The sequence below is a fragment of the Centroberyx gerrardi genome, chromosome 6, assembly GCF_048128805.1.
Source record: "Centroberyx gerrardi isolate f3 chromosome 6, fCenGer3.hap1.cur.20231027, whole genome shotgun sequence".
NCBI lineage: Eukaryota > Metazoa > Chordata > Actinopteri > Beryciformes > Berycidae > Centroberyx > Centroberyx gerrardi.
The window spans coordinates 14,767,626-14,795,204 of record NC_136002.1 but is presented as its reverse complement, the minus strand read 5'-3'; the positions used below and the strand labels follow the sequence as shown (position 1 = coordinate 14,795,204).

General features: G+C 42.1%; 2 protein-coding genes across 2 annotated transcripts; both read left to right on the top strand.

The window, feature by feature from the left end:
• Positions 1 to 205: 205 nt before the first annotated feature.
• cul3b (cullin 3b) lies at positions 206 to 21,720 on the top strand. Its single transcript, XM_071925133.2, has 16 exons — positions 206 to 436; positions 5,110 to 5,307; positions 9,368 to 9,481; positions 10,426 to 10,586; positions 12,347 to 12,461; positions 13,021 to 13,249; positions 13,769 to 13,914; positions 14,439 to 14,615; positions 15,209 to 15,379; positions 16,130 to 16,237; positions 16,993 to 17,117; positions 17,516 to 17,612; positions 18,349 to 18,483; positions 18,830 to 19,016; positions 19,583 to 19,728; positions 20,452 to 21,720. The coding sequence occupies exons 1-16, from the start codon at positions 374 to 376 to the stop codon at positions 20,581 to 20,583; spliced, it is 2,304 nt and encodes a 767-aa protein (XP_071781234.1). The 5' UTR covers positions 206 to 373; the 3' UTR covers positions 20,584 to 21,720.
• Positions 21,721 to 22,659: 939 nt separating this feature from the next.
• Positions 22,660 to 27,496, top strand: fam124b (family with sequence similarity 124B). Its single transcript, XM_071925853.2, has 7 exons — positions 22,660 to 22,730; positions 23,174 to 23,205; positions 23,350 to 23,559; positions 24,001 to 24,396; positions 24,670 to 24,866; positions 25,961 to 26,135; positions 26,742 to 27,496. Exons 1-7 carry the CDS (start codon positions 22,660 to 22,662, stop codon positions 27,344 to 27,346), a joined length of 1,686 nt encoding a protein of 561 aa, XP_071781954.1. The 3' UTR covers positions 27,347 to 27,496.
• Positions 27,497 to 27,579: the final 83 nt, after the last annotated feature.

Sequence of the window (27,579 nt, the reverse complement as noted above, 5' to 3'; positions counted from 1 at the left end):
CTCTTTTACATCTATGGATCAATTTAGTCGTCTAAAGATTGGGATATGCCAACTAATCCCTGTGCTCTAGCTAATATCTCAATGACTGTAATAATTGCTGTGAAAATTGATACATGGTCCAAATTATTGGTTTCTCGCGCGAGTTGAAGTGCGTGAGCTCTGCGCAATGAGAACTGCAGGTAGTCCGCCATTGCTGTGTGAAGAACTATCGGATTTGGCATTTGGCTGTCAACAATAAACTTGCAGTGCAGGGACACGGACCTGCGAGGAAGGTCGAGTGAAAGCCCATCGGCTGCTCCATAACCAGTAGACGTCCCTGTCCCTCTCTGGAGAACACTTTCATGTGAATACAGAGCACACGGACTAGCTAACCATGTCCAATCTCAGCAAAGGCGGCACCAAGAAGGACACCAAGATGAGGATACGGGCCTTTCCTGTAAGTGCACACCGCGATAGGTGCTCCGTCTGCCCGACAGGCGGTGACTCGATCACCGTGGTCTGGGTTGCTGGCTAAATGCTAGCAGGCTAACCAGCTGAGCAGCAGATATGGCCTGCCTATTCGTAAACAAACTGCAGGCGTAAAATTTCCTGTTGGTCCGACTCTTTACTAAGTAACTGACTGGTTTGTTAGTTATCTACCCTGCTATATTACTAGCTCAGCAAGGTGTTTATTAATCAGTTTCATTGTCCCTTTTCCCACAACTCGCCTAGCTAGCAAATTGGATTTGTCGACATACTTGCTGACTGACTAGCCAACGTTAGCACTTGTTCCTGACACTTGTTGTTTTGACTGCTTTTAGGCTTTCTTGGTCAAATGAATGCCGTCTTTGTGTTTGATCCGTTAGTATACCTGACATAAGTGCATTGAAATGCCAGCTGGATTTTCAACTGCCTGCGAGAACCTGCAGTAACGTTTCCAATGTTCTAGGTAGCCGGATGCTAACGTAAAGTAAGCTAGCTAACCCAGTTTATGGTTCGTATCAATGGCTACAGTGATCGACGCTATGTGAAGCTATCTTTGTGTTATTGTTGCAGTGTTCATATTGAGGTTTAGGGGTCTTTTCCCCATCCACCTGTCACTCCCTTTGTCTGCAAGTCATTAAAGGACCTCATTTAGACGAACTGACCCCATTTCACATAACATGAATTTTCAGCCTGCCTGTAATTGGCTGAATATGATTGCATATCATCCAGTATCTTGCTTGATTTCTCGTCTGTGAGAAATGGATTTGAAGTTGTGCACCATAGCCAGAGTAGAAAGTCTCAGCCACAAACCTGGTGTTAATTTAGAGAGGACCTTATGTGAGCCTGTTGAATGTGGCCCAGCCCTGACAGGGAGCAACATCTTGACATGCATGTGTTTGGGCTTGTCTGGTGAGAAGGAGCACACACTGCTCCTCCTCACTAGAGGTGCCACACTGTAAGAACACACAAGTTTCTCTTTTGGCACACATGCCATGTCTTTGCCTGGCTATTGGGAAGCCTGTAAGAATGAAGCTTTACAAGAGGGGGTTTGATCAGAGAGCTGAGTACCCAGTCCTCATTATCAGTCCAGCTATGGATAGTTGTAATGATAATGCTGCACCAAATAACTTTTTCGCTCACTGCCCACAGCGGCAGGTAAATAGAAAAATATGTTCTTACACATAATACAAAATTTAAGCTGCCAGCCTTTGTCTGGCGATTGTAAGCCTATACACAACCTACGTAAATGGCTAATGAAGAATTGACAATTTGTGGCCATGCTGTAGTTGAGCCTCATCTCATACTCAGGAATGTGTGTGGTTGGCAGTTACAGCAATAGAGTATCCAGAGGATAATGACAACTTTACACATAAATAATTGTCCCAAAGGCTTAAACAAGTTGAGTGGCCTGTATAAAGGCTGGCTTTACAGATATTACAGATATTATGTTGATATTGGCTTATATCCCTTCAATTTTACATTTCAGCCATTCCGCTGTTGCTCTTATCAGTAAGAATTTAGAGCAACTTGCAGTGATTGAGCAGGCAGGGGTTTCTTCTCCTCCACAAGGACACTTCAACCCAACTTCCCATGACTGTTGATTGAGAAATCGGCTGGTGCAGGAATCAAACCTCTGACCTTTTAGTTATGGGATGGTCTCCCTAACCAAAAGCTCACTAATCTAGCCTTTTTTCATTCAATGTGAGAGCCCATAGGGGGAAGAGCATGTTTATCAGCAAGCATATGAGACTTGTTAATTTTCCGCCCCAGTTATCGACAGCAGTATAGAACTCTGCCCTCAATGCCTTCCATTAGTGTTTATTCATACTTGTTCATTATCTTTTTAATTGAGACACTTCATGATGATCATGAGATTTTGTGCCAATTTAGCCCTAATTAAGCTATTGCAAAGATTTTCAGAAAACAGTGTGAAAATCCTATAAGATAGCCTAGCTCTTCTGAGAGGCCGTTTCAGTATCCATAATAGAGGCAGCAACACCATCCACAAATCAAGAGCTGGCCACATAAACAATAAGTAACATAGGCTGTGAATCAAATGTTAGCAAGTAAATTTGAAAAAAGTTCTGTCTAGGAACTTAGCTTTGAGTTTATCAATCAGCATAGTTTATTTTTTCCAGCTCTATTACTTCCATATAATCTAAACACTAACTAAAAAGTTAATTTCGCAATTAGGCTAATCATAGATAATTGTATATTCAGATTTTATGTTTACACAGTTAATTATGGTGTAATTCGGCGATATTGAAGTGCTTGTTATATTTTCAATTCCCATGAAAGTCCTGTGGTGGTATATCAAGCACTTCCATTATGTGTGACCAATCACAACCTTTGAATATGCACCCATTTGACCAAAACGATAGTTAATATGGAGATGCAGCCAGGTCTGGTGGGAAGGAAAGAGAGAAACCGCACATAGGCCATCTTTGGAAAAATGTAGTGATGAGCAAAGTGGAAAAGAATGGATCGGCCCAATGTCAGAGAGGAGAATCTTTCTCCTGAGTCTGAACGTGTTTTAGTTCGTAAAAGTGGATCATCGTCTGTCATTTGGAGATACTTTGGTTTTAAACCAGATGATGACAAACAAGTAAAGATTCTATGCAAAGTTTGCCTCAGGGTAAACTGCCCCTGTGAGACACTATACCCACTATGCATGTACTGTATATCGTCAGTTACATTTGTTGTTTAGTTTTATTTGTTGCATTTTGTAAATAAGGAGCACAATAAGACAGTAAGAGTGAAAACAAGACTTTCTAGCTGCCACTACTTTGAGAAATACTGCACTGGAAAAAGTAAAATGTATGTTAAGGTGCAAAAGTGGATTTTTTTTTTCTTCCTGAAACTGAGACAAATAATCATGATTGCTAATCATGTTCGTGATCACACTATTAAGCAAAATAATCAGGATTATCATTTTTGCCATAATCATGCAGCCCTAATTTTAGCAGCGGTATGTGGCTGCTGCTGTTGCTGCTATGGTAATGGAGGCCCAGTTAAAAAGATAATTTGGGGGTGTATTAAGCAGCAGGATCAGGTTTGAGTGGGTGGTCATTACAATGGACACAAATGTGCCCAAATGGACATTGTGTGTTGTTTTGTCTCCTGTAACAGCCAGCATCCTTGGAGCAACAAACTGCCATGTTCCAGACACAATCTGTTTTTCAAATTCAATTCTTCCATTCTTCTGAAAATACTATCTCGGTAGCTTGCATCTGTAATGAACACATTTTCAGGGAACAGGGAAATCGGGGACAGAGAATGGGGAACAGAATTCAACCAACTGAAAATGAGCCAACCTAAATCATAAGTAATCTATATTCTTTCAACAGTGGTATAGCATTGTTTCTTTGGAAAAATTATGAATCAGGTTTTCATGACTTGGCTGGATTTTGCCATCGGCACTGATTCAACCAGAGAAAAAAATGTAGCACCACCAGAAAAACACGTAGCAAAATGTGGCACTTGAGTGCACTCAACATAAACTGTATTGAAGTTTCCATTGCCTGTGATTTTTGGAGGGGACGTTTGAGCGCAATGACCAAATTCTAGCAGGATATTTTATATTTTAGGGGGTCATTGGTACAATGGCACACCCCAGATCCTGTCGTTCTCCTGCTGAAATTAATTGCAAATGTCTTCATTGTTTTCTCTTTTCATTTTACACAGCAGTATTGCTACTATATAGATGCAGTAACTGTTCTGGTGTGCATTATGTTTTGCACATGGTTTTCCCCACTGTTTCTCCACAGATATCTGGTGTGATTCTCTCCATATGATAACATATAAAGTAGATGATAATATCTTAAATATCAGAGATATCAAAATATCTCAGTATTTCTCAACAAATTCAAAGCAGTCCATGCTTTTGTATGCGACACTGTTGGGATGAAACAAAATGTATTGCTCAGTGGAGAGTGTTACATGTTAAATTTCTCGTTTAAAATCAGAATACTACTTAGGGAAAGCAGTTGTGATATGTGACATCCAAGTTCAGACTTTTTTAGCTGCTCGAGTTTGCCTCAAATACAACCGTGGATTCAAATGAGCTGGCAGACAGCAGCAGCCATCCTTGTAGCTATTAACTGCTATCATGTTATGACTTCTTTGACGTAAGGCAGCTTAAGGTCTAGTGTGAGTTCACAGATGTGTTTGTTAAAGTGTTTCACAACGACAAGCCAGACAGTGAAGACGTAGGGAGTAGTCAGTGGAGGGAGGAGTGACTCTGGGGCTAAAATGGCAGTAAAATTGTCATCACATGTACAACGCAGATCCCTCTTAAACTGTGCAATTGTACTGTATGTGATAGAGATTATAGATCTTAACCAAGCTTATGGTTATTAATGTGGACTAGCCAGGTAGACCATTGTTCCACACCCCCATCCCCTGGCCCACTTTTCCAATACAGAAAAAATCCCTGGACAAAAACTGCATAGAGGTAGGTGACAGTCTGCATGTGGAGGCTACTTTTAAAAACGATCTTTGGTGTTACACTCTATTGCTTGATATTTCATCGTAAAGAAGGAATGATTTGAGAGAGGATGTAAGGGGATGGCGTCCCCATGTTAGTACAAATAATCAGAGGTGAGATGGTCATCTTATTCAACCCAACTGGCCTGCCTGTTGCAGATGACGATGGATGAGAAGTATGTCAACAACATCTGGGACCTTCTGAAGAACGCCATCCAGGAGATCCAGAGGAAGAACAACAGCGGGCTGAGCTTCGAGGAGCTATACAGGAACGCCTACACGATGGTGCTCCACAAGCACGGCGAGAAGCTGTACACGGGCCTGCGGGAGGTCGTCACTGAACACCTTATCAACAAAGTAAGGCTGACACAGATGGTACACCAAGACAGCTGCAGCACATTAATTAAGTACCAGATGACAGGATACACCATCAGAGTCTCAGGGGATCCAAATTTTACAGGCCAATCTAGCGACACATATCCTTTTAGGCAATTAACCAAGCTAGTCTACATTGCTTTATTCAGCCTACATTGCAGGACTTGAGAAGGCTTTGACAGTGTAACATGGTCACTAGCTTTGGGTCCAGTTGTTTTATTTGTGCAACCCACCTTTGGGTCCAGACCATTGCTTCAGATACACTTGGCTACACCATGGCCCCGACTGAAGTAGCAGCACTAAATCAACAGAGCACTGTCAATATGGGAGGTACATTTTAGCCCTGAAAGAGACAATGTCACCTCATTAACAAAGTGGAGAAAATTTAGGATGCAATTCTACAGCGATTCTACAGTGGCACTTCATCATTAAAGTAAAGTCAGTGCAGGGTGGTATAAGGACTGCCTCATGTAGTAGCACTTGATTTAACAAATTAAGGTCAGTAACACAGGTGTCGTGACATATCATAGGTAGTTTTAGATATATTTTTAGATATCATTTGATTAGGTTTTATGTTTTCTAAGTTTCATTACATTTAGGTTTATGGCCATAGCTAGACTCACTGACTGAGGTAGCGAGCCACCTAAGAATAGCTGGCTTGAATAGTCATCTGGCTGGTTTGTGTCTCCTTACACTGACGTTTTTCCAAGGAGCACACTTGCTCCCAACTTGAGCTTTACGAGTTCTAGAGAAAAATGTATCTGTAAACATAGTGTGCCCCTTCTCCCTTTGTATTCCGCACATATTGCACATGCTTCTTTCTCAATTTTATATGTAGTATGATGAATTTATTTTTAGGAGAATGTGTTATGAAAAAGGTTTCACTGTAAAACCCTGTAATCTCTCTCATGATGTGTCTTGCACACCTTTGATACTCATATTAGTTTTTCTAGTTTGAGAATAGCCATGAATTATTAGGTGTACATGGCAGGGTTACAGAAGGCAATGTGTGAACTTGCAAGCTTTCAAATTTTGCTAACCAGTTTGGATTATACAATTTTTTGAATTTCGGAGAAGCTTAGTATACCTGTAATAAACACAACAAACCTAAACCCTAAAAGCCATGGGTAATTTGAAGTCGCATGCGGTGCCCTCGCATGAAACAATGCTAATTTCCATGAAAACATCATTAAAACTATAACAGCCATCTGTGCGTCTTTCCTCTACCAGTGCAGATTATCATAACACACCAAGAAATGTTTGTGTTGAGATGCTCTTAATTAATCTCGCCAGACACTCAACATCAAGTGATGACACATTGCTTGCAAGACAAATGAAATCATATGCTCCTAGTTTTTTGTGTATTTACAATGTGTTTGACTGTTCTTTCACTCAAGTCTGTAATGGATAGATAAATAAATACATATATCTATTTTATTTAACCTTCCTTTATCTAAACTAGCCTTGTTGAGATCTAGGATTTCTTTTACAAGGAAGACCCGGCCAAGATGGCAACAGCACATTAATTTACAGATGGAGCAAGCAGGGCAGGAAACAAACTTTTCTGTCCATCTGCCACAGTGAAGCGAGCATCCATTTTCACTATTTCATCAGCCAGCTATGTTTTTAGAATAGAAGAAAACACTGAAATTACCGTTGATTTGCTGTCAAAGTTTCTGTTAGAGCAGAAAAACTTTGACTGGTGGCAAGTGTTAATTTTCCACCTAACTGCAAAATAACAAATTTGCTGTTATCAGGGTGACAATCAAAGAGAGAGTTGGGGGAAGGGACAGGGTGCAGGAGCAAATCAAAATCTAATCAAAGCAATTGATTGAATTATAGGGTTGAATTTAGGCTGATTGCTCGACAACCTCTATTCAGAAGCCTATTTGGTGCTGAACAGAAGCTGTCATAGGTGTCATATTAAGCCTATTACTGTTAAACTTCAGGTATCAGTGGGTTTGCGTGGCATCCTTGCAAAACAAAGGGAGTACCAGAAAACATGATTTATTCCCATTCATGAGCAGCCTCATGAGAGTGAGTGGGAGTAAAATGAAATTAGAAAGCTGGGAAATTGGCTTTCAGAGGGAGTTGCTCAAGTCTTGGGAAATGGGAGATTTTGAAAAGCTTGTTCAAGGATCGCTCACAGACCACCTTCTGACAGACTCCTGTGATTGAGGGTGGGGGCGGGGGGCAGGGAGCGCCCTGTTTTAGGGATGGGGGTCTTGAGTGGTAATTTTGTCCTGGGTTTTCAATTTTACAAAGCAGCAAATCTAGGCCGCCTGTCCGCTAGCCTTTCATAAAGGGGTTTTAGCATTCTTTGTTAGAGGAAAGTCAGCGCATCGGTGTGTCTTTGAATAACACTTTGACAGAGCAGAATTTTCTGTTGCCATGCTTAGACAATAGTCCCATCAACTACTGCAAATTGGACATTTAGTCGATGTTCTTATTCAGAGCGATCCACAGCAAGTGCAACGGTAGAAATGCCAAATATTTGTGAATCTGATTAAGCAGCCTGGTAAAGAACAAGTACAAGGGACAATAATATAATGCTTGGAACTGTGAACTCAATTTGTTTCTAAATTCCTACTAAGTGAAAGAAAGAGAGAGAAAGCTATCAATAAATGTTTTCCCTAAGCTTTCACTTGTTTCTGTTGTACATAATTAGTGACAAAGTACAATTAAATCTGTACTGGATGCTTCTGCGAAGCACACAGAAACAGTATTTCAGCAGCAGGCTACTATTGAACACAAGCCAGTTTGTCTTACAGCTTAATTAAATGCACATTCTCGACTTGGCACTTGGTCTTGCTAAATTACTGTAAACACCTCAGCCAGACTTGAGTGGCTCTGGTAGCCACCATTGGATTGAAATGACAGAATGATACTCAGAGATTAAGTAGTTTATATGCACAAGAAAATCACTAAATTATAAGGCTATTTCTATGCAACATTCAAACTACTTCTCAGTTTGGCTTGGTAGATTATAGTTAATAATTGCAGCCTACAAGTTAACAGTCAGTAAGGAGATTTGTTGACCTGAGACCTGTTGAACCATGACTCGGTTTGAGTTGACAGTCTGAGCTGAAGTTGCCCCTGAGCACTGACCAGGGATCTGCTTTCCTACCCCTACCTTTCCCCTCCCCCAGACTCAACTTTATCCCTAAACAGTTAAAACAGTAATGCAGCTCCTCCTTCTGAATATCATTTTGCAATTGATTACTTAAGGGTGTAAGGGTGTCATTTAATATACTTACTTTACTTTAAACTTGCTATTCTGTATGATAGACCAGCAGCGCTCAGAAAGTTCTAGAGAGAATCCTACATAATTGGAAATTTCAGAATCCCAGATAAGCATAAAAGCACCTTCATCCTACCAGCCCTAGGCAACAATAGCAGCTGACTACCTTATAATTACTTTGAAAACACATTTTTTATGTATCTTGCAAGCCATGAGTTTGAATCTGCTTAATCATTCCACAAGATAAATCAAGCGCTCCCTAAGCACTTTCCATAAGCCATATTTTGAAGGCATATTCAGATTTATGTTTTTGCTCAGGTCTAGTTCCTTTCTACACCTTGATGCTTGACCTGGATGGGTAGAAGGAGTGAGTCAGTCTGCGAGGGCTGATCTCGTCTCGCAGTAGGAATAGAGGTGATAATGCATCATCTCTGTCCAGAGGGAGAGAAAGGGGAGGCCAGTGTGCCCTTTCGAATCATACTCCACAGGGACATTAGGTTTACAGTGCTGAGTCACACTGCAGCATGAGGATTATCAAGCTATTGTCTGCCTGGATAGTAGAGAAAAGGTCCTAAAAGAAAAGGGGAAGACGGATCACAATAAAAGACTGCATGAACAAGAAATGACATATAAATGTAAAATCTCAACTTGTTTTGGGGATATTTTTGCTCTCTAACGATGTTTCTTAAACTGTACTGTGTTGGGTTTGTTTTTTCTTGGACAGGCATCCCATTGCCACTGAAGCCTTAGTAGTAGCTCTAACACACTCACCTTGTGTTTGTCTGTCTGTCTCCCCCAAAGGTACGAGAAGATGTCCTCAACTCCCTAAACAATAACTTCCTCCAAACCCTGAATCAGGCTTGGAATGACCATCAGACGGCTATGGTGATGATCAGAGACATCCTGATGTACATGGTGAGTGGCAGCTGCTCCCTGAGGTCAGTTACCAGGGGCTGTAGTGAGGAGAAGAACCGCAGAACCAGAACAGTTAATACTTGTTGCTTCCCTGTTTACAGCAGTGTTAGAACATTTTTATCAAGAGCCTGTGTTCAAACATACTGAAGTGGTGGGGCTGGCTTTCACTGATTTGTTGATGGGTCTGTGTAGCATTTTAAAATTTAGGTAAGGTTCATCCACTAAATCCCCACACACCAGACACAGATCGGACATGTGACGGGCGCTTAGCGGAGCCCGCTTCCTTTTGGTGCCCATGTTAATGGACTGGAGTGAACATACCAGCCACGGCGGGGAGCAGTGTGTGTGGCTCTTAGACCTATAGTGATAGTTTTGGCGTCTGTTTTCTATGAGCCAGAAATACACTGGTCATATCTGCATCATATCACCACAGAGGCATATATGTATTTGGTGAGCAAACATTTGATGTCTTTACTGTTGTTGATTAATAGATGTGCACTGATGTCAATTTTAAAAGCAGATCTGCTTTTGAAATGCCACTTGCCAAATGAACATCGGGTGTGTAATTGAATTGTCACTGAAATGTATAAAAATTGATGTTAAGTAAATATTTAGGTTACTATTTCAATAAGTGGATAGATAGATCACATTTATGATCAATAAATCATATACAATCATGGTCTGAAATAAACACGCAGAAATTACACTGTAACCACTGCACCACATTAAAATATGGTGGTTAGTTTTATGCAATGGGCTTATATTCTCATAAAAGATTGAATTTTGTGCAGTTAAAAACAGGTTGACACTAAACCCTCTTCAAATAGTGACATTTGAACAGATGAAAGACCATTTAGGATGATACAGGGAAAAAAAGCTTATTTCCACTGTGGTCCTTTGAAGTTCAGACATTAATTCTCCCTTTCCTTGTGTTTGGCCGACAGGACCGGGTGTACGTACAGCAGAACAACGTAGAGAACGTCTACAACCTGGGTCTTATCATCTTCAGGGATCAGGTGGTTCGCTACGGCTGCATCAGAGACCACCTCCGACAGACGCTGCTGGACATGATCGCCCGTGAGAGGAAGGGGGAGGTGGTGGACAGGTAGCCCAAGACCCAGAGATAGGGATGATTACATGACCGCCTAATTAATCACTGGTTGATATTGACAGTATAAATACACTACCAGTCAAAAGTTTGGACACACCTGATTGAATGTACTGTGTTTTTCATTATCTTAAAGCCATTTTGATCTGAAGGCTTATGTTTAAATGCTTGAAATTTGTTTCTTTGACAAATATAAATAGTGAAGTTGATGCCTATGTATGAATTTCTTTCCAAAGCCTTTGCCTTTCCATCAAGGCAAAGGGCAGCTACTTTAAAGAATCTAAAATATACGATAGTTTTCATTTGTTTAACACTTTTTTTGGTCACTGCATAATTTGTGTGTCCAAACTTTTGACTGGTTTAGTAAACTAAATTTTGCTTATAGAAGCCAGAACAATACAATACATTTCAGTTGCGCATTAATTTGGGGTAAAAAAAAAAAGAATTTAATTCCCATCTTTTATATTTACTGAACAAAGCAGGGAAAATGTTAAGTCATCTTCCGTTGCCAGAGTTGGACAGCGAGTGCCTGCTTTTGGCATACGTAGTGACAGAGCTGTCAAGTACATCTGTTACAGTTACATCTACCGGGATGTTCACTGAAATGATGCCTTTGACATTTGAACACATTGGTTTTCTGAGCTGTATGCACTGTGCCAATTCTTATTTCCATGAAAGCATTATCGAAAGTTAATTGACAAGCATAATAAGTGTTAAATGGTCATCCAAAAACATGATTTGAACTGTAATGCTGTTAGTGTCCATTCAAATTCTGTGGTTAGATCGCTTACAGCCCTGCCAGGAGAGATTCTGTGAAAGTCTTGCTCAGGCTAAGACACAAAACAGGACTAGTTTTTGGAAGTCTGTCAAGAGCTTCTCGCATTAAAGAAAGGATCTGCATCAGCTACTAACGTCATGGCTGGGACATAACTCTGCTGCATCCTGTAGAGCTGTCAAGGAGGTAGCTGCTAGCAGATACATTGTGACGCCTTGGAAAATGTAGCGACACTACTATGACAAAGAAAATCAACCCTGTAGCTTAGCTTACCACTTTGAGAGTGACAATTTGGATGTTGTTAATATGCATTCTCAGTTTTCTGTAAGAGCATTTTGCCTGTTAACATTTGTGATTGGAAACTTGATAACTGTACTGTGAAAGCACAAGATGACAGGTCCTGTGATTTGTACAGCTTAGATCATTTTTTTATTTTGTGATTCTATTGCATATTTGTGTAAACCCCAGAATAGCTGCCAGAAAAATAGCTCAGTGGTAGATAATGGGGCTCTGAATGAATGCAAATATAAACAGATCCAGTTTTTCCCCATTGGGAGGCGCTGTAGCAGTGCTGCACTGCTGCTGAATCCCTGGCATTACTGCAAAGAGATGTACAGTTTTCCTACTTCTCTCCCATTATTTGCTGCTTTTTGTGACGTCTGGATCACATCCCTGCCAGGAGAGACTTGTTGAATTCCAGCCCATCTTAGTAACTTTCCACAGATTTGTTTCATCCTTTGTTAGGGCTGCCAATTGCCCCTAAAAATTTATTCAACCACAAATTAACTGAAAGCAGTCAAATGTGACAGAAATTAAAATATGAATGTATACATTTACATAATATTGACAAATGAAAGCAAGGTGTAATGAACAGACAGATTCTATCCGGAGTTGATGTGGTTTTTTCCATTGCTCAGTTTCTTGAAAGATCTTCAAGTTCTGTGTCAGCCTTAATGCTCTGTCTGCTCGTCCTCTCCACCAGGGGGGCCATCAGGAACGCCTGCCAAATGTTAATGATCCTCGGCCTCGAAGGGAGATCTGTTTATGAAGAGGACTTTGAGGCGCCGTTCCTAGAAATGTCTGCGGAATTTTTCCAGGTTAGTGGGACAGTGTCATTTCCCCTGATGCTCTAAATATCTAAGAGGAAAAAGTGGATTAAGAACATGACTTAGTTGTATTTAATACAAGTACAGATTCTGTACAGTCCCATGGCACATTCGTGGTCGTGCGAGCTGCAGCTAGCTGCCTAACTGAAATGGTTTCAAAACATGTCACGTCCATGTCATGAAGGGTTGTGAATTGTGACCAGTCCAACTTTTGGTATATACTGTATGTATTTCCAATAATGTACATCCCAAACAGAAACTGATTTGACTTAAGTAGTCAAAGATTCAGTAGACTTTCTGAATACGAGAAGAAGATTGTGGGAGTTGTATGATAATTAGCTAAGGTGTGAGGATTCATAGTTAAGGTTACATTTTCACAATAATAGAACTTTTACTTATTTTTATTAAGCAGTAGCTCAATAAACAGCAGACATGATTTGTAGAAAAATGATTTTCTCAAGTGGTGTGCATCATGATGAAATTTGATCCCTGACTGACTGAAGTGAATTTGCCTCTTGATGTGCCAAACACACTTTTCTTTCCCTTTCAGATGGAGAGCCAAAAGTTCCTGGCGGAAAACAGTGCCAGTGTGTACATAAAGAAGGTGGAGGCCAGGATCAATGAGGAGATTGAGCGAGTGATGCACTGCCTGGACAAATCTACAGAGGAGCCCATCGTCAAGGTGGTGGAGAGGGAGCTCATCTCCAAACACATGAAGACCATCGTTGAGATGGAGAACTCGGGCCTTGTCCACATGCTCAAGAACGGCAAGACAGAAGGTCAGAGCTCAATCCTGTGCTGCCTTTGTTCGATGTTCATTCACACACATTTGTAGCCATCTTATGGTTGCCATTCTGCACCCTTCCTGCTAAGTATCTGGTTCAATTTAAGGGTGAAATGAAATCCACCCAATCTACGGTGAAAGTGCATGCATCACTCAACAAAATGGAGACTTAGAAATCCCCCAACGCTCTTAACAAATCTTATAACTTTCACTTGCAGGAGAGGTGTGGTTTATTTTCTCAGTAATGCAATCACAATGATAGAAACAGTGTTTCTTCTCTTCTCTAGGTATTTTCATTCAGGTATTTTCAAAGTTAGGCCTATTTCAATTTATTCGCAGTTCAGTCTAATTTTAAAATCCACAGCACTAAAGGAGAGGGTGAATTTCAATTTCAGCTGAACTCAAGTGCTCAGTCCTTTTCAGTAAGTAGTCCTGGGTTTCTAATTTCTAATGTGTGTGTGTGTGTGTGTGTGTGTGTGTGTGTGTGTGTGTGTTCACGCGCATCTGCCTACAGATTTGGCATGCATGTATAAGCTGTTCAGCAGGGTCCCCAACGGGCTGAAGACCATGTGTGAGTGTATGAGCTCGTACCTGAGGGAGCAAGGCAAGGCTCTAGTGTCAGAGGAGGGAGAAGGAAAGAACCCTGTAGACTACATCCAGGTAAGAGGATCATCCATTTACACCTTTTCTCCTCAGTGTTATAACAGTCAGTCCAGAGTTGATCACTTCAGCAAGAGCAGGGGGCGATTTGAACGGTGTAGCTGCCTTGTTAACACACATTATGACTGACTTACCCCATATTTTGGAGTTAGACGGGTGAAAAAAGACACTTGTCTAAACTCTAGCTTTGTTAAAGACTCTGTCATTGATGGCCTCACAGTACCACCAAGTCAAAATCCTAAAGAGCAAAGATAGACTGCTCATTGTAAAGTATATACCATCAAATTAAGGCATTTTTTGGTAGTTGTTGATGCATAACTCTGAAATGGCTCTAGAGGGCAGCAAGCACAAGAAATAAAGTTTTTGCTTAGCATCTTCTGACGTCTTATGCACTTGAACTCTCTCCCTCTGTCTCTTTCTCTTCTCTTTTCCTGTCTGAATCGCTCTCTCCTTCTCTTCCACTCTTTTCCTCTTACCCATGTTTTTCCTCTCTCCCTGCCTCCCTCCATGCTTCCTTCCTGTAGGGGCTGCTGGACTTGAAGTCGCGTTTTGACCGCTTCCTCCAGGAGTCCTTCAACAACGACCGACTCTTCAAACAGACAATTGCTGGCGACTTTGAGTACTTCCTTAACCTCAACTCCCGCTCGCCCGAGTACCTCTCGCTCTTCATTGACGACAAGCTGAAGAAAGGAGTGAAAGGGGTGAGCCCTCTGACAGACCCCTCCCTTCGTTTTAGGGCACACTGTATAGATGTCACTGACCTATTTCATTCAGGCTTTGTCACCACACTGTAATTTTACCCTTAAGACTGTATGCCAGACCACGTATCGCCACAGCAAGCAGTGTAATGATAGCATGCCAGAGAGTGCGGCAAATTACTTTTTGATTAAGATTCAGTAGAAGTAGGTTAGTGGAACAAACTGGCAAGCTAACCAGCTACTTTACTAGTTTGTTTTGTCATTATGTTCTGTAAAATTTGGGCACTGAGATGCATCTTTTTCATGTGTCACTATTGCAACAGAGGCTGCAGTCTCATAAATTTTGATTCTTATGCTACAGCTGTACTTGAGAATGTTTTGGTTTGGAAATGGTTACTAACTAGTGATGTTGAGATAATTTGACATGTGTAACCTGTTCCAGTGTTGTTTATCAAAGGTTGTGATAGACAGACCAGGGATTTATTGCTTGTCAAGATTACTGAGTCTGTGTTACAATAATTATATGTATGTAGCCTGCTGCATGCTCTGCTTATTTGATGTTTGTAACCTCATCCTGTGTCTTTTTTTATGTCCAGCTGACAGAGCAGGAGGTGGAGTCTATACTGGACAAGGCCATGGTGCTGTTTCGCTTCATGCAGGAGAAGGATGTGTTTGAGCGGTACTACAAGCAGCACCTGGCCCGCAGGCTGCTCACCAACAAGAGCGTCTCCGATGACTCAGAGAAGAACATGATCTCCAAGCTCAAGGTGAGAAGGAGGAGGAGCGCAGCGTAGCCGCAATCATGCATCAAGCAGAGCCTGTTCCCAGAATAACGAGATTTCAATCAAGATTTCTGTTGAATAAATTATTTAGTCTTGGACTCGGCTCAGTCGGTGTCTGTGAAACAGGACCCTAACATAAAACCTCCAACCTCAAGGTGAGAGGGAGGAAGAGCTGCATAAAACTGCATGTCTGATCATCCAGCTCAAAACACATACAGCAGAGATTTTGTTTGTGTTTGTGGATTTTCTGTTTTTCCTCTGTACATTAGAACAGCTCATCACCTCCACAAAGCTTTCATCACAGAATCACTGTCCAGTAGTTTTCAGTGCATCACAGCTCACAGTAAAAGGTTTTATTCAGTTTGTTGAGAAACCCTGTGTGACTTTGTAAACGGTTACTCAAAGTCATATGTTAAGCATTTAAGCTTCATTCCATGTACTGAAAACAGAAGACAGAAGTTTAGGCTAGAGTTAATATGAAGTTAACAGTAGCCACCAGCCAAAAGCAAGTAAATAGTAAATCTGTCAAGTCCAGCCACTTAGGCCCAGAGCAAAACCTGTTTTCAATGAGTCCCTTCCATCCTGCTTTGGCAGATGTGTAATTGAATTGTATCTACTTGCCACTGTGACCGATTGACAAGTTGGTTTCACTCCCTGAATATGAGGTTTGACATACCTTGATTTACCATTGATTATCCATGTGTAATCCTGTGACTTCTGCTCCTTGTTGCTCAGACCGAGTGCGGCTGTCAGTTCACCTCTAAACTGGAGGGAATGTTCCGAGACATGAGCATCTCCAACACCACCATGGATGAGTTTAGACAACATCTACAGACAACTGGGGTGAGGAGGCATTTACATAACAACTTCTGCTAATGTAATAATAATCAGCCAGCTTGTTAGTCTATAATAAATACATGGCTGCATGACCGACTGAAGATTGCTCTGTTGCTCAATTAAATAAATGTGATTATGCACCTAACTATGCATATCCTGTGAATACATGGTGTTGAATCTGACTTGTGCTGCGCTGACACATGGCTCTTCTCACCATGTCCTGTCTGTATTCACTGTGGACTACCTGGAATTGTCACCAGATCTTGGTAGTCATGTTTTGCTGAATGGAGTGGCTGATTGATTCATATTTATTCATTAATTTAATTGTCTGGTACAACAGACAATAATAAATTGGTGAACCCGATAAACGTTGAGAACAACTATTATTCCTAATATGGAGTTGCAGCCCCTTTTGCACATTCCATATATCCACTAAAAAAGCTGTCTTTAACACATCTCGTCCACTTTATCTACACTTTTGCTTCATGACTGACTTGGATTTAATAGGTAAAATCAACAAGGGATCTCTGCTTTTGCATGGATGCACCTAATCTGTCTAATTCATGGAAAGGGCAGATGTTCCCAGTATGTTTCTACACTCTAGCTACAGTATAAGCTAATTATATCTATTTGTAACAAAGTCGTAACTGCAGCCACACTAGAAGTGAGCTGCCGAGTGTAATTAAATCAGCATGGTATAAAAGGTTTAATCAATGGTACACTGAGACGTGCTTGTGCTGCTGTATGTTGTCCAACCTCAGGTGTCATTGGGCGGGGTTGATCTGACCGTGAGAGTCCTGACCACGGGCTACTGGCCGACACAGTCCGCGACACCCAAGTGCAACATTCCCCCTTCACCGCGACATGCGTTTGAGGTCTTCAGAAGGTGAGTCAGTTCTACACTTTCTGTATGGGCTTTGTACGGGTTTTGTTGCTGATCTGTGTGTATGGTATTAGAGCTGTTCATTCATTTTAGTACAGGGTCTCCTGAAAATGTCCATCCTGATCCAAATGAGAGATTAAGTCTTACTAAAGCACTTTGTAACTTTTGTCAAGTGGAATCCCACCAGAAGTAGACCTGCAATCTATTTTGGCTCCTGACACGTACTTGGAGATAGAAGGTTTCGGCTGTTTGTAGTATTTGAATTCTCATTAGTTTGTACCAAGCCGTATAATCAAGGTATTAACTAATCCTCCTTGGGCCTGTTTCAATTGTCATTATTTAGGTAAATTGACTGTAATTAGATGTTAACTGTTGGTGTGACTCCCCTCTGTTGCTTCCAGGTTTTACCTTGCTAAGCACAGTGGCAGACAGCTCACACTGCAGCACCATATGGGCTCTGCAGACCTGAACGCCACCTTCTACGGTCCCATCAAAAAGGTATGTGCCACCTTAAAGGGAAATATCAGCACATTTCAGATTTGAAATATGTTATTTTGATGCCATAAGACAGTTTCTGTGTTTATGAACATTCACTATTTTTTCCCCTTGCCAGAGACAAATGAGAAGAGTTTATCGTAACTTCTACTCTGTAAAGTCACATGAATGTACAATGTACAGTTCCATAGAGAATTAATGAAAAAATTAAAAAGGTGGCAGTTTCAGGTTGTGCAAAGTTATCACAGTGTTTTGTTGCCAGCTTTCAGGGAAGAGCTGTTCAGGTACATAAATATTGACTGGGCTGTCCTAGTCTGTAAAAATTATTGAATTCTTAATTTGTGTATCAATCTCCTTTTATAGCAATTTCTTGAAGCTGTATGTTACATGAACAGAGAGACTATGCATTTGCATTTATGAAGATTATACTCTCACATTATTCTAAGTTCTATAGTAATGTGTCAAATATCTCTTTATGATTGTGTTCATTTCTGTTTTTTTAATGATACATTGTTAGGTCATACAGGCGGAGGATGTGATGCTGCAAGACATTAAAAACCCTGAAATAAAATGCTCATTCAGTAATAACTAATTGATTGATCACTCCTATGTTATCATCTTCATGATAACTACACAGCGATGGCTAACAGAAAACCAAATTCAGACCTCCTCTCATGTTGTGGTAGGGGATTATGAATCATGTTTTTTTTAGTTCTCTGAACTCTTGCCGTGTCCCCAGGAGGACGGGTCAGAGGTCGGGGTGGGCGGAGCCCAGGTGACAGGCTCCAACACCAGGAAGCACATCTTGCAGGTCTCCACCTTCCAGATGACCATCCTCATGCTCTTCAACAACAGGGAGAAATCCACCTTTGAGGTACGGAACAGTTCATCTACTTACTGCCCTATCAGGCTGCGGCACAGTGTGTTATGGTTCTCCCAATATCACAATGACAGCAATTCTGTCCCACGACACCAAGTATCACAATACCTTCTAGCATCAAAAGTCCATGCCAAAGAGTACAAACAACCACCTGTAGATTGATATTGGATGATAGCAACAGTCCAAACAGAATAATGGATCACCTAACAAAGTGATCAACTCCTATAATAGATTAGCTTTTGGACACAAAACTCTTGGCATTTCTAATAGAAATTCCTAATTTTTATATCCTGCTTTTTTGTATTGTCATGACCCCAACCCTGATCTTTCCACTGTGCAGGAGATCCAGCAGGAGACGGACATCCCAGAGAGGGAGCTGGTGCGGGCGCTGCAGTCGCTGGCCTGTGGGAAGCCCACTCAGAGAGTTCTCACCAAGGAGCCCAAGTCCAAGGAGATTGAGAACGGCCACGTGTTTACAGTCAATGACCAGTTTACCTCCAAACTGCACCGTGTCAAGATCCAGACAGGTAAATAAAATCAGCTAGGGCTACAAGTGTATGAAGTTTTAGGAAGAAAGTAACATGATATTGCAGTTTGCGATATTGTAGTATTGTCATATGTTGAACATAGTCGGTTACTCCTGCATGGAAGAGGTCTAATGAGCTGTAATAACGCAGTAATCATTACAGTATTACAGTCAACAGGTATACACTGACTTTTTGGCAAATAATGCTCAACTTAACGATTGTGTGACAAGAAGATTGATAGCAGTTTCACCTCATGTTCATTATTTAGTGAACTATGGTGTTTTGCTTACCTAGCTCATAGCATTCAGTAAACATAATGTGTGCTAAAGCATTATCATGTACCGTAGTAAATGAAAAAACTGTTCAAACTGCCACCAAACACCTCATCACGCAATGTTAAATTATTCAGGGAACTTACTTGGCAAAATCAGTGTATTCCTTTAGCATGTATTGCTTCCTTTAACAGCACATTTCAGAATCCAGCGAAGTGTGGTATTGTCCAGGGCTTGGAGCATGTTATGGTGCTTGTCTGTAACATGTATTTTTCTTTTTTGTGCTCCTCCCAGTGGCTGCTAAACAGGGCGAGTCGGACCCAGAGAGGAAGGAGACACGACAGAAAGTGGACGACGACAGGAAGCATGAGATCGAAGCTGCCATAGTCCGCATCATGAAGTCCAGAAAGAAGATGCAGCACAACGTACTAGTAGCAGAGGTCAGTCAGCTCAGGACCCAGACGTCTAACATATTACTAAAGCATGTGCTGGTTATGTAGCACACTGTATGTGCCAGTGGGAGAGATCAGTAAATTAATATACAGCATTCAAACATCTATAGAAGGACTTCTCAAATTAGGCATGGGCCCTAAAAAGCTCTTATGGTATCCTGAGCAAAATGGAGAACAGTTTGATTTTACTCTTTCAATTTAATTTCACTATTTGAGAATTGAATGTGGATGCCCAAATAGAAAGGTACAATATCTGTCCAAGGACCTCCAAATGTATTTTTGGAGAGAGATAAATGTTCTCCTTGTGCAAGCTGTTAAATTAAATAACACATAATAAACTGTTGGATCATTTTTCTGGAGACTCACTCAAAGACCCCAGTGGGGCCCCAAACTCCACTTTGAGAACCACTATATTAGATAGTGAGAAATAGTCCATTGAGAAAATGATAATGAAATCGATACAGAGGGAATAGCTATACTGATCATACAGTAAGTCTCAACCCCACCAGGAACAGTACTGAGCAAAATATTCTGTGATGGTCCCTTGCTAAAAGCACACCTATTTAGTGAAGTTAACCATGAAATAATCCCCGTTTATACAATATGGAACAAGTTGATGATGGTCATGATAATAAATAGGGTGAAAGTGATGACAATGAGGTGAAGGTGTCATGTACTGACTGTGCTCCTGTGTTTGTTGTGTCTCCCCAGGTCACCCAGCAGTTGCGAGCACGATTCCTCCCTAGTCCTGTAGTCATCAAGAAGCGCATTGAAGGACTCATTGAGAGAGAATATTTGGCACGAACGCCAGAGGACCGCAAAGTGTACACTTACGTAGCATAAAACAAGTGAATTCAATGAAACCTAACACCAAGTCAAGAGAAACTGAGAGCCTTTTTTGGACTGCTATGCGTTTGAATGAACTTGGAAGCGCTTTCATCATTGATTCTGGGAAACACTGGGAAGCTTAACTTTTCTTCCATAAAATGTGTAAAAAAAAAAAAATCATTCAAAAGACAGGGAAGTTTTCTAGCAATATTAGATTTCTTCTGCTGAGAGAATTGAATGGATGGGATCTAGCTTTGTTACAGAGTCATGTTTCTCATGTGGCCTTTGGAGAGAATTGGTTGAGCCTGTTTGCCACTTAATTACATTTTGTTCTAAGCAAAGGAAAGAGGAACGAGTGTTAACAAAATAAGAGACGTGTTACTAAGCGAATGAGCGGCAACATGGAGACCAAGAAAACGTTTGAATTCGCTCCCCTGTTTTAAATGTTGATGTAAATGTGTTATGTTTGTGTTTTGTGGCACCATGATGGCTGTACAGGTTGTCAGACACTATTGGCCTTTTCCTCCAGGGGGTTTTAAATCAAAGAAGAGGACAAAGTGTTAACTGGTACAGACCTGGTTTGCAACGGCAGTAAAATACATTTTGAATACTTGGGGGGGAAACATAAAGAGTGCTTAATTCGTCTTATGTTGCAAATAATATGTCTGTTTTTGAGTTATTTTTTTAGTGTCTGACAATATGAATCAAGTGCACCTCACATAGGTCAAATATTTGATGCCATATTCGGATACATATTTTGCCCAGGTCTGTACTAGTGGTTGGAGAGATCAAGAGCTGTAGCTTCACAGCATGCTTTTATCTAATGGATCAATCAGGGGAACAAGTCTCATAAAGCTCTATAAATGGTGTATGGTCTCTCATGTCACCTTTTTCTGTTCTGGCCTTCTGTATTATTGGATCAACACACAGCCAAGAAAATATTTCTCCTCTCTTTGAATGGAAGGTTCCTGGCAATGCAGGTTTCAAGGAGGATTTTTTTCATTCTCAACTGCATTTTGAATGGATGGAACCAATCTAGCACCATGTTCTAATGTGTACAAATTGTAAAATAATTGTTATTGTACTCACTGCTAAGGTGGATTGTACAGGGCCTTGTTTTCATCATATTAAATGTAGAATAAAGAAAATCAAGGGGTGCTTTTTACGTCCTCTTTCATGAGAAAGCCTTAGTACATGTCTGAAATACTTGCCTCTCTAACCATAATTAAAGCCTAATGTAAATGGTAAGCCACAGTCAAAATGCATGTGTTCCCAGGAGGAACTTTGCCGACCTCTGAAGCCTGCAGTACACTGTTTACTACAGTATGTTGAGGTTGAAGTGCTACATTTCCTCTGAGACTATCATAAGAAAATATATTGTGTTGAACTGAAAATGGGTAGTCTGTGAGAGAATTATATAGGAAACCCACTTTCCTTACTTCCAGTAAAATGTGCATGTGCTGTAGTTCACCACTATACCATAACAACCAATATAGTCTTGTCAAAAAAAAGGGTGTGCTGCTACAAAAGCGACCTGGACAGGACTGTAATGCTCTTAACAAAGTATTACCAGACGACGTCCTTAATTTTCAGGATTTAGAGACTCCCATCCACACCTCCTTTGCACTTTTAATTCTGTCCAGCCCGTCTGGACTGTCTCTCCTTTGTCTTCTCATATTGTTAGACGCCTGCCATCTGGTGCTATTATTATAGACGGCTTTAGATTTAGACTAGCACCAGTTCTAGTCCCTTTCGCCTGTTGTTTGGACTCTCAGTGACTTCTCAAACGTATTGTACTATCAATTTATTCTTAGATGGACTAGCGGCACTTCTTGTTTTTAGTTTTTAGATATTTTTTTTATCTGGTTCCCAAATTATAAAGAGGGAGATATAATAACCTAACGGTACATGTTTGCCTGGTGACGTCAGCGTCCCAGCTAGAGTCACCAGTTTGTGGGCTGGGGAGAGAAAATCAAACAGGGGGCATTTCTATTCACACCACTTGGACCGGGGAGGCTGCACAATGTAAAGTCATCACTTGGGCTGTTTTTGTCCAGGAGACTCTACCAAATGTGAAAGTGGCGTCGGACAATGCTTCGAAGACCGGTTGTGTTAAAGAGAACCGATGATGAGAACGTGGACTCCGGAGCTGAAACTGCCGAGTGAGTTGTCGTCTCAGCGTTAGCTCGCTCCCGGCTAACGTTAGCTAGCTAACTTTGCTTCATACAATGGTACTGAACTGTGTTTGTGGTGTCCGGGACTGTATTCTGAAGGGACTGACATCTCATATCAACACTGCTACTGTTGATTCAACTTTTGAGCCTTTTTTTATAGCTTTTTGCAATTGCATTACGGTTGTTTGCATTTTCTCATAACTTAGCTTTTTTTTTTTAGCTTAGGATAGCTAACAACAGAGGTAATGTGTTGTCATGGTGACCAAAGGGACGTGTTTCCAAACCTACCACCACCACCACAAAAAAAAAAGTACCACCACAAGATGGAGACAGATTTTTTTTCTTACTCCTTACTAGTCTGAACTCTAAAATGTTTGTGAAATTATATGATCACTCACGTAGTTGTTTGTCTTGTTTTATTTAATCTTTAGATCTGATTGCAGTAGGATGTCATCGTCTGGCAGTAAGTAGTGTCTCCTGTCTTAGTTAACTTGACATTTATTACTTGTGCTAAAGCTTAACTTTATTGCTTGGTCTAATAAGCATGTGTGTCTATGTGCATGTGTCATCTCTTTTTGTGTGTGTGTGTGTGTGTGTGTGACCCTAGTTGAGCTGATGGCCAGGCGGGTCCAGCAGCAGCAGCAGCTCCTGCTGATGAACATGCATCTGCTGGCCAACCCTGGAGACTCCCTCCTCCTGCAGCACACGCTGGATCGCCTGCTGCGCTGGCTCTGCCCGAGCCTCCGCATCTTCCACGTGTCAGAGAGGGCCTCCCCACTCCGGGACTACACCCGCTCCCGCCTCTGTGCTGTGGCAGGTACAGATCCGTTAGTTACTCAAAGGGTTTTGGAATGGATTTCAAGAACTTTAGAGTCATGGAACCTACTGAGCATGGGAATGATCATGTCATTTAATTAAAAAACAAACAAACATGGAAATCATTATTGGAGCTTGTCTTGTCTCTATTTCATTGGCGGGATGCAAAACCCTCTGATGCCCGTGCATTTTACCTCCCACGTTTGGTATACTTGCACATACAGCAGCAGAACATTGTGAACCTCATAATGGAAAACAATAGTTGTTCACAACAAAATGCTGCCATTTGAACCTTCTCTTCATTTCAGTAACTTCCTAAAAGCATGTACTCTGAAATTCATATTGCCTGGTATAAACATCCCACAACTAGATTCAATTAAGTCTTGCTAGAATTGCTAGAGTTGATTATAAATCATTTCCATATTTTTTGTTGAAATTTCAGGCTACCCTTCTCTGGCCATCACCTTCTTCCTCCACGAGGCCTATGGGGAAGAGCGAATCCTCCGAGTCCTGGACTTCTTCCAGCGGCCGCCCTGGCAGTACCACCATACAGAGAGCTGCGGCAGCCGGACCGCAGGAGTCCACATAACCTCCAGTAGCTCCCCAGGCAACGCCCTGCTGCGGCCCTACCTCCTGCCCAGCCGCGACTTCTATAGCCTGGGCGCGGGGATGCCCGTGTGGGGGGTGCGGCCGGTGCACTGCGGAGGGGAGATACTGCGGGTGACGCTGTACAGTGCATATGACAATTATGAGGATGCGGTGCGGCTCTATGAGACGGTGCTGCAGCGACAGGCGGAGGAGCAGAAGACGGGTTTCTGTTGGTTCACCCTCCACTCAGGTGAGTCTCTGATATGTGTTTCGTATTGATTTTGACAGTGTTGACTTTTTCAGCAATGATGGGCCACAGTGCAGAAAATATCTGCAGTCGAACTCCCTGCGGCACACTTTCACCCATGTGACCAAAAGTGGTGAACAGACCGACCGACCGACATTGCGATCCATAGAGCCCCTGCTGTCTCGGGTCTAAAAATGTCGCCCAACACATCCCACTCCATTCCATTCTACTGTGCTATATTCCTCTCTATTGTACTTCTCTCTGCTCCCTGCACAGAGCCGGGCCTGTGCCTGCAGTTGGCCCTGAAGCAGTTGTCACCAGGGGTTCGGGTGGAGCCATGCAACTCTGCCGTGTTACAGTTTCAGGTGGAGGAAATCGGCCAGCTGGTTCCGCTGCTGCCCAACCCCTGTACACCCATCAGCACTTCGCGCTGGCAGACAGAAGACCTGGATGGAAACAAGGTTCTCTTCCAGGTACACAGAGCTTAAAGCATACTTACTTTTACCCCAGCAGCACTAAAAAGTGAGGACAAGACAGTGTTGTGGCACTTAATACACAGTTTGGATGAAGAACACTGAAAACGCTTTTAAATTTCTCAAAATGTGCGTGTGTTCAAAGTTGCCCTATGTTTAGACATCATTGTTCAGTCCATGCTTTTTAATTATAGGTTTTACATGCAGCACAACAACTCACTATTGTGTTTTTTACAATCGCTCCGTATGTCTTTTAGTTTGTCCTTCTCTTTGTATAACGTGTGAGATAAGCATGGTGGATGAAAGACCAGCTTCTTGATTTATGCCATGTTAAATGTTGAGGTATGTCATACCTCCGTGGTTTCCTCAGCCCGAGGCAGCCCCACATTAACTGTAAACACACAGCGCTCTCCTGGATGACTTTCTCTATGATTATCTCACAGCATACATAGTCCAAAGAGCTGAATCTTTGTTCATTGTCTTTGTAAAACATCTGGATTTGAAAAGAGGGGATTTTTGTACACGTTGTTCAATGTGTGCTTGGCCAGCATCCCTAGTAGAATAACTAGTTAGCTTTTAGGGGAAAGCAGCAGTTGTATGTCAAGTGCAGGGATGAGAATGCAGTTTGCCTCAGGATTTCAGTTTTTTCTAGTTAAAGAATTCCCATTCATTTCTTATGAAGAATCCTGATTTATTCTTATGCATTTAATGTAATGAATTTGTTTGCATCAAGATATAAGATACTACATTAAATTCCCAAACCTAACCCTAATAAATTCATTTTATCTGTGAGAGAAATAGTGATCCATACAAAATACTCAAGTCAAGCCTACAAACTTTTTCTCACCCCAAAAGAATTCAATTGACGCTCAAGACAAAATAGCACTAGTTAAACAGTAGAGAGAGAAAAACACTTTCTTGTAATCTTCCTGTAATAATGGAAGTGCAAAGGCATGTGGCGAACTCAAAGCTGCCAAAGGAGCCATATGTTAGATGCGTGTATGATAATTCTGTCAAAGTTGCTTAACTTGCTTTAATCTCCCTAGTCCCGGTGTAAATCGTAATCCCTCTCCTCCTGTCCTTGTGTACCGCAGGTGAAAACCCCGGCTGAACCTCAGCGACCCCTGACCTGTGCTTTCCCCCTGACCTGCCCCACTGTCTCCCCTCGAGGGCTGCAGCTGAGGAGCTCAGGACACTCTCCCAGCCAGAGCCACAGCCTGCAGCCCTGCAGCCTCACCACTCCCCTGCCCTGGACAGCACACAGGCAAGGTAACTGACTGGAGGAACGTGAAGGCAGTATCTATAATGTGTTAACTATGCTACATACATTAAGTATATTCCAACTGTCAGTAGCTAGAGGGAAGAGGCAGCAGGAGAAGACAATATCACTGCCAAGGTCTCCTAATCACTACAGCACCCATCTGCCTCCCAAAGGCCATTGAATAAAATGAGGACTTGAGTCATGACAATATTCTGTCCTCACTGTACCTTGTACATCACCAATTGCTATGTATTTCATAATCATTTGCAATTCACATGCAAGTTTTCTTGTACACAAGACCTGAATCAGAATAAGTCAGAATGAATCAGTGATGGTGACTCCTACGTGGAAAATTTGCCGTCTGTGTGAAGTCTTAATACTTGTGATAAATAGCTGTTGGAAAGTTCACTGGCAAGTAATTTAACCATTCGTTTTGTTTATTGCTATTCAGTTACTTGAAGTGGATCGGAATGTTCTACTTTTAGCTTCACTTTTAGCAGAGAACACACAAGGCAACTTTCATTTTATTGCCATGTGAGTTTATTGCATGAGAAACTGTCAGTGCTGTGAAAAAGTTTTGTGGCATTGCTTGACCGTTCTTTGTTTGTTCCTAGGCCTCAGACCCCGCACTGACCCTGGCCTGGAGAAGCTGTATGGAGGAGGTGGAGGAGGAGAGAGTCTGGGATCAGGCAGCTGCTGCAGCACCCCTCCAGGCAGCTCCTGCTACTCGTCCCAGCGCAGCAGCCCCGCCCCGCCCTCCACCTCCAATCACCACGACTCTCCTCTGCGCCCCTCCATCTCCCGGTCCCTTTCCCATCTCCTCCTGGAGGAGGAGGAGGAGGAGGAGCCTGAGACCAACGTAGACACGGGAGTCCCCGTCTCGCCTCGCTCCGACACGGCGGTCAACGTGATAACTCGCTCCTCCTCCATTGACCTTTTGGTGACCTCCCGCTCAGAGCGCCCCGCAGCCGTCGGGGCGTCGGCTCTGGAGAGTCTAGCCAAGGAGCTGACTGAATGTCTGCCCGGGATACACACGCTCCCCCGTTATACAGACGCCTGTTCGGCCAGGCAGGGCTGCAGCAGCAGGACGGTAGCAGCTGGACAGAGCCCCTCCAAACGGCACGTGGCGGAGACGGGTCGGACTACAGTCGAACCCTGTGCCAAGCCTCCGTCAGCACGCGCACACAGTGAGGAGCCAGTGGATGAGTTCTTCATCTGAGCTCCTACCGCTGTGCCACACGGTGTGGTAATTATCACAGTGCAATTAAAAACATATTACACTGAGGAGACTGCAGCACAGGAGGAACAAGATTAGAAACCCTAGGAGCAGAGGATTTGAAGGTCGGGTCAAGTTATGCAGGAGGAAACAGGTTTGTAGTTTGACAAATGACCCGTGCTGTGTGACACAGAGGTTGCAACCGTAGTTCAACTGCAGATGACAAGTTCCACTCA

What these genes read in the sequence shown, in the direction of transcription:
- fam124b (XM_071925853.2), top strand. Translation starts at nt 22,660, where the DNA reads ATGCTTCGAAGACCGGTTGTGTTAAAGAGAACCGATGATGAGAACGTG. An exon ending in TCCGGAGCTGAAACTGCCGA is followed by an intron (nt 22,731 to 23,173) that starts GTGAGTTGTCGT and finishes TTTAATCTTTAG; the next exon opens with ATCTGATTGCAGTAGGATGT. An exon ending in GAAACAAGGTTCTCTTCCAG is followed by an intron (nt 24,867 to 25,960) that starts GTACACAGAGCT and finishes TGTGTACCGCAG; the next exon opens with GTGAAAACCCCGGCTGAACC.
- cul3b (XM_071925133.2), top strand. Translation starts at nt 374, where the DNA reads ATGTCCAATCTCAGCAAAGGCGGCACCAAGAAGGACACCAAGATGAGG. An exon ending in AACATCTACAGACAACTGGG is followed by an intron (nt 16,238 to 16,992) that starts GTGAGGAGGCAT and finishes GTCCAACCTCAG; the next exon opens with GTGTCATTGGGCGGGGTTGA. An exon ending in GGGAGAAATCCACCTTTGAG is followed by an intron (nt 18,484 to 18,829) that starts GTACGGAACAGT and finishes TCCACTGTGCAG; the next exon opens with GAGATCCAGCAGGAGACGGA.